The following is a 6,715-nucleotide window of genomic DNA, read 5'->3' as shown; positions in this document are numbered from 1 at the left end:
CTTGTATTCACATCAGTGTGTGTGTGTGTGTGTGTGTGTGTGTGTGTGTGTGTGTGTGTGTGTGTTGACAGAGAGGGGCAAGACATTTCACATATACACGCTCCCCAGGCACTCCCCAGGCACTTTCTCTTCATTGTTTGGAGCAGAATGAGCCTCCAGCTGCAAGGGAGGGGCTGTCAAGAGGATGGAGATGATGGAAGAATTAGTGAGCTTATGAAAGCAGCTTTGGATGGTTTCTGGGGGCGAGGAAGTTGCTGGCTCCGACATGACAGCCAGGAGGCAGAAGCCAGTGGCAGGGTGTGGAGTCCCGAGGAGGGTCTGGGAGGGCAGAGGTGGGATTGTGCCTGGAGACGTCACCCACATAGACTTCATAAAAGGGGCTGTGATAAGGGCGCCAGAGGGAGGAAACCCAGGAGCCAGTGGTTTCTCTCGGTTTGTTCCAACTGTCCAAGTGGTTATCTTTGACCTCCGGCCCTCAAGCCAGAATCCAGCCAAGGTAAGTACATTGCTGTCAAGACCTGGGACTGCCCTGACTCAGGGAGGATCTGGGGAAGCAGGCCTTCAACCCAAGGCCAACTGAAGCATCAAGTAAGCAGAAAGCAAGGAGCACCGATCGCTCCTGATTGCCGGGCTGGCCAAATTATACTGGGATGCCTGGCTGAATACATTGGCCCGAGTTGTGTGTAGTGTGTGTATGCATGTGTGTATGCATGTGTGTGTGTGTGTGTGTTCTTTTCGATTATCAAACAGTTCAATTCTACTATATGTATAGCGTGCCCTATAGACTAAGCAGTTAAGAGTTATCAGGGTCTGGGGGGTCTGTGTGTGTGGCATATGTGTGACATGTATATGGTGAGTGTGGATATATGTGGAATGTATTTGGGGTATTGCATCATACGTTATGTTATTTATTTATTATTTTGCTGTGTAAGTGTGTGAGCATAGCGCACATATGCAACTTGTGGGAGTTGGTTTTCTCCTTTCATCATGTGGGCCCAAGGAATCAAACTCAGATCGTCCAACTTGATAGCAAGCACGTTTATCTGCTGAGCCATCTCACCAGCTCATGTCGTATGCAGTGCGTCTGTGTGTGCTCTATGTGTGGTGTGTGTATATGTGGAGTGAGGGTGTGTTAGGGGCAGGCGGAGTCCTCGCAGGCTACACATGAGAAGTACTGTCCGCGATGGAGTACTACAGGGACAGCGAGGCAAACGTCAGGATCACCAACCTCCCACCGGACAACCTCCCTCCCCCATCACTTACCATCCCGCTCTGCCCAGAGAGGCCAGGAGACACCATCTTCAGAGCATGCTGATATATTCCTGCCTTCCTCCCTCCCCTTTGGGATAGAACCTGAGATGGCTTTCTCTCCATATGAAGCTCTAGCTTTGTATCCAGCAGCCCCAATACCCAGCCCTGCCTGCCTGCCATTCCAGCACCACCAGCCCAGGCAGACCCCCTGAGGAGAGTGGCTTTTGCAAGCCCTCTTCATCTGGAACATGCTTATCCAGGTACCACCACCAGCCTGGACCCTCCAGGTTGGGTTTCCCATCTGCCATCATCTACACTTTAACATGTGTCTGGTGTGATTTTGAAATGAGTTACTAGTTTAAGCTGCCTATGAGTTAACTTCTTACACTAGACTTTAAATCAGGGGTACCCTGTGTCAGCATCCTCAGCATCCCAGAACATAGCACAGCCCTAGTCTGTAGATAGTTTGTAGCAATGCCTTACACTGGATCTGATAGCTAAGGCTTTGCCTAGTGGATTTTGTCTCTACTCCATATTCTATCCAAGACTTAAGGTATTTGGCTTTCAGTCTGCTTGTCCTGTGGACGTCTGAACAGGCACCTGGTTAGCCAAGCTAATCAATGGTGCCTAGAGATGGGCGTGGCCTACTCATGACTGACAGGATAAGGAAAAAGCTGGCTTCTTTTTTTTTAACTATTTATTCTTATTTTATATGCATTGGTGTTTTGCCTATATGTATGTCTGTGTGAGGGTGTCAGATCCTGGAGTTACAGGCAGTTGTAAGCTGCCATGGGGGTGCTGAAAATTGAACCAGGGTCCTCTGGAAGAGCAGTCAGTGCTCTTAACAGCTGAGCCATCTCTCCAGGCCTCAAGTCAGGATTCTTATCCTCCACAACATGTTCGAGTCTGCAGTTGGACTGGGAAGGGAACACAGTAGCAGGATGCATGGTGCTGAGAAGCTGCTTCTAAAAGTTGGTCACAATGACACTCCTGACCCCTGCCCTTGGACAGAAACCTAGGTTCAACCTGTTGTGCCACCAGCCTCCGGGGCACTTTGTCCTTAATCCCATTTGTTGGACAGTTTCAAAGTGCTTGGTGCTGGAGAGCTGGGGCAAGGGGGGGGGAAGGGGGAGGGAGTGTGGAGGGGAGGGGGGACAGGAGGGGAGAAAGGCAGAGTGGCTACCTGAGACTCAGGCTACACAGCTCCTGTCTCAGCAGTCAAACTGATGCGGCCAGTTTAGTTGACAACCTCCCAGAGCCCATGAGAATAGGAGCAACTGATGGGCTAGTTGAGAGAAAGGCTTTTCCGGTCCTGAATTATAGGCAGTAAAACAATTTGATGATGGTCTCCAAGGCTGCGGAGAGCTTTGAGAATGTGCAAGATGATTGCCTCTTTCTTCCTTTTTTTCTTCCTGGAAGAGATAAGGAATTGGTTTTCTATTATAGCAGGAGGGTCAGGGCCAGATTGAGGAAGGCGTGTGCCACCCAGGAGGGCAGTGCAAAGAAAGATGCGTCTGCATAGAGCCCAGCACAAGGGGAGAAGTGCTTGCTCCCAGGCTCCCAGGCTCCCAGCTGGACCTCAGAGCATACTCCTGTGTGACCTCATCTACCTCCCCCTCCCTGATCACCCCCATGCATGGCAACTTGCTCTCCAGCAAACCCACGACCAACAACCCCACCATTATCCAAGGAAAGCAGCTCACACCTTCCTCCAAATCTGACCCTTCCTTCCTCGCCCCTTCAGTCCTGCTCCCTGTGGCCTTGCTTCAGGCTTATCCCTCCACAGGCCAACGCTGGTCACAGGGCTCTCTCCTCTCCCCCAGGCTCTCTCTTTGACCTAGGCTCAGGTACAGTACTCACTCTGACCTAGTCTTTGTGGCCTCTGTCTCACTCAGCCTCTGGACACACCGTGCGCGTGCCCCTTGCTGCCGGGATGACCACATTGGCTTCTTGGCAGCTGCTGCTTCTCCTCTGTGTGGCCACCTTTGGGGAACCACTGGCAAAAGTGGCGCCTGTGGCGAACCCTGGACCCACAGGTACGCATGGTCCAGGAAAAGGGGGCACGAGAGCCATTACACATGAGGCCACGTTTTTCAGACGGTAGCCAGGCTCCTGGCATGAGTTTAATCACTGTACTTGATGGATAGCTGGGGCCCCATCTGCTGTGAGCACAGGAGGCTCATCTAGGTCCAGGGGCCTGGTCACCCCAGCTCCTTTGTGATGGTCTCCTGAGTGCTCTCTGCTCTACACCAAGCACTTCTGGGTATGGATGCTGGGAAGGGGCTGAATGTGTGAGTTGCGTTTATCTGTGACCTCAGACCCCTTGAGGGGATTGAAAAATAAGCAAATGAAAAGCAAAACCTCAACACATAGACAGACCTCAATGCGTGTCAAACTCACGAGTTCACTGGGGAAACTGATGAGCTGGGGAAACAAAAGTCCAGAGAGGTGAAGTGTTCCCCAAAGTTATTCAGCCAAATACTGAAGAATCCCGGCAGGTGCCAGGGTACCCCAAGAGCACGGCTGCTGAGTCAGGGCACAAGTCTGAATTCCCCGTGGTCATCTGCTTCCTGTATATACTAGAGATTGCTCAGCCTCTCTGGACCCCAGATCTTAGGCATGGAGTCTGACATCATTGTGCATCACCCTTTAAAGCCAAAGGGCACAGGGCCCCAGACAATTCACCAATTCACTGTCCAGGGACTCTGACTATTGGCTTTGTCTGCCCACACAGTATATCCTGTGTGTGGAACTGAGGTCTTCTCTCCCACACAGTGAAGGTAGGAAAGGCCTCCCAGATGGTTATTATTAATCTTGGACCATAGCCACACTCATCTCCAAAGTGTGCCAGGGTATCCAGGAGCAAGGCTCAATGCCATCCTCCTCCCCAACACCCACTCACCAGGCCTCTTTGCTACTAACTAGCTATAATTGACTTGACTTACTGTGTTGGCTGAGCTACTTGCCCTATTTTACTGCCAAAGAGAGGGAGGGAGGGAGGGAGGGGGAGAGAGAGAGAGAGAGAGAGAGAGAGAGAGAGAGAGAGAGAGAGAGAGAGAGAATTTAATGAGCCTTGCCTGTGAAGTGTTTGCAGAGGGCCTTGTCAGCCTCCAGCAGGAAGGGAAGGCATTGCACCTGCCTGGGGGAGCTGCGCCTGTTAGAGCACAGATAATGTCGGGCGGTCACTGAGTCTTGATACTGCATATGAAGGTTCACAATCATCCTCAGAGACCAGGGTCAGGTCACAGGTGTGGGGCACAATGACATTGGCTCCACTTTTTCAATTTCTGTTATTCCACTTTTTCGCTAGTTTTTATTTAATGAGCACTTATTGAGGCCCTACTATGTGCAGGGTACTGTTTCAAGCATTCTGAAAGATAAATGGATTCCCCTCCCTTCCCCAAGCCCCAGGTGCTCCTGGGCTACCCAAACTCCAGATGCAGACACTCAACTGAGGGACCAGGCCGAGACCCCAGAAGAGGGCCAGAGCAGAGTGTCCCCCTGCATACTTGGGTTTTCTTGATTTCCAAACTGCTTCTTCAAAGAGATAGTTTAATAAAGTCTTTTTTTGAAGGGAATTTTGGCAAGAACTTGAAAGTAAAGTTACTGAAGGAGGAAGGTGCAAACAGCCCAACCATCCTAACCAGACAGCACCTTGACTCCACATTGACGTCAGAGGCGAGCTTCTGGGGTTGAGGACCGAGGGCCAGCATCGGGAGGTGTCCAAAGCAAGCCTTGTCACCCCAGCCTCACTTGCCTGTGCTGTCTGTCCTAGGCCAGCGGCCCGGACCCCAGGAACTCATCAATGCCTGGGAAAAGGGCCCGCGGTGCGCACAGAGGAAACCTGGGATTGCAGGACTGCGAGCCCGTCGGACCTCGCCGTGCCCACCCGTGGAGAGCTCCGCGGGGCGCCTGCGGCCCGTGTGCTCTGCTCGCAGTCGCCTGATCCCCGCACCCCGTGGAGCGGTGCTGGTGCAGCGTGAGAAGGACCTGTCAGCCTACAACTGGAACTCCTTCGGCCTGCGCTATGGCAGGAGGGCGGCTCGGGCTGCACCAGCCACGCCAGCGCGGGGCTGAGTGCAGGGCGGGGTGGGGGAAGGGAGTGTGGATCGCAGCCCCAGCCCGCCAGCATGCAGGGCTGGGGCAGGGGACTTCTGGACTGTGGCAATAAAGCAATGCTGCTGTCTCACCGCGTGCAATTCCTCCCTGACATCGTCGAGGAGTGCAGATGGGACAGGCCCTCTTCTCTCTCAGTTGCCTCTTAGCTGATTTCAAGATGCCTCTGGTGCCAAAGTCGGTGCTGTTGACACTAATAGTTAAGGAAGGCCTTGGCTATTCCCCAGTCTGTTGCAGCTCAATGCTTTGAAAATATGAAATAAAAAATTAAGGGGCAGGAGAGATGATTCGGCTGTTAAGGACATTTGTGGTTCTTCTAGAGGATTAGAGTTTGATTCCTAACACTCAACGGACACAGCCACTTGTAACTCCAGCTCCAAGGTAGCCAAAGCCCTCTTCTGGCCTCTTGGACATCTACCCACACAAGTACAGACCCTCAGATAGACAGACAGACAGACACTAATTAAAAGTAAAATAAATCTTTACATATTAAAAATGAAATGCTGAAAGTCTTAAAACCTAAAGAGGTGCCCAAATCGGATGCTGCTTGGACACTTCAGCAAGATCAAGTTTTGTTCTTTTTAAAAAAAATACCTATCTATTAGAATGGAGTTTTTTGTTTGTTTTGAGATAGTTTCACTGTGTAGCCCTGACTGGCCTGGAACGCACTAGGAGCTAGACAGGCTTGCCTGCAGAGATCTACCTGCCTCCACCTCTCAAGGTGTGTCTACTGCTCCCAAGCCCGAGATCAAGTTTCTCTAAAATGTTCCGGAGCAGCCCTCCTAGCTCCGGGACTTCCCAAACTGCGGCGGAGTGGAGTGGGGCACAGACCCATTAAGTTCCTTCCCTTCAATTTCCTCGTGTCAGTCAGTTGGACAGAATGATCTGGAAGACAGTGCCAATCACTGCCCTGTTGGCAGAGGATTGAGTATCACCTGCGTCCACCTCCAGGCTTCTGTAGGGTGGCGTGGCCCCTGGGCGTAGAGGTGCAAGGGACTTCTACAGCACCCATCTCTCACAGGGAACCTCTCTGCTTGGGGCCATCCCAGCATGGGCGTGCCTTCTTCTGGTCTTCATGGTAGCATGCGGAGGACCTGAATGATAAATGACTCAAGAACAAACCTGTGACAGTGAGCTTGATGGTGCTTCACCCCTCGTCACAGCTGCACCTTCAAGCCTCTTTAGGATGACAGGGTTCCCATCTCGGTCAACTCCTGGGAGCCCGATAGCTGGGAAATACAAATTTGGGTAGAAAAAAGGAGAGCTTGTCACTAGGAAACCCCAGGGAATCTACCCTCCTGCCCACAAGATGCCTCAGCCTAAGCTGACAGCCTCGGGGTTCCCTAGT

The 6,715-nt window shown here is 51.9% G+C and overlaps 1 protein-coding gene across 1 annotated transcript; it reads left to right on the top strand.

The window, feature by feature from the left end:
- Window positions 1-402: 402 nt before the first annotated feature.
- On the top strand, window positions 403-5,440 carry Kiss1 (KiSS-1 metastasis suppressor). Its single transcript, NM_001281568.1, has 3 exons — window positions 403-496; window positions 3,147-3,287; window positions 5,027-5,440. The coding sequence occupies exons 2-3, from the start codon at window positions 3,185-3,187 to the stop codon at window positions 5,326-5,328; spliced, it is 405 nt and encodes a 134-aa protein (NP_001268497.1). The 5' UTR covers window positions 403-496; window positions 3,147-3,184; the 3' UTR covers window positions 5,329-5,440.
- Window positions 5,441-6,715: the final 1,275 nt, after the last annotated feature.

Source organism: Mesocricetus auratus, unplaced genomic scaffold (genome assembly GCF_017639785.1).
Source record: "Mesocricetus auratus isolate SY011 unplaced genomic scaffold, BCM_Maur_2.0 Super-Scaffold_100676, whole genome shotgun sequence".
Classification (NCBI taxonomy): Eukaryota; Metazoa; Chordata; class Mammalia; order Rodentia; family Cricetidae; genus Mesocricetus; species Mesocricetus auratus.
Note: the sequence above shows the minus strand (reverse complement) of the source record. Positions and strands in the feature narration are given on the sequence as shown.

Bases quoted from the DNA above. Each gene is read 5' to 3' on its own strand.
- Kiss1 (NM_001281568.1), top strand. From the start codon at position 3,185: ATGACCACATTGGCTTCTTGGCAGCTGCTGCTTCTCCTCTGTGTGGCC. The intron at 3,288-5,026 runs GTACGCATGGTC...TGTCTGTCCTAG, and splicing joins GGCGAACCCTGGACCCACAG to GCCAGCGGCCCGGACCCCAG.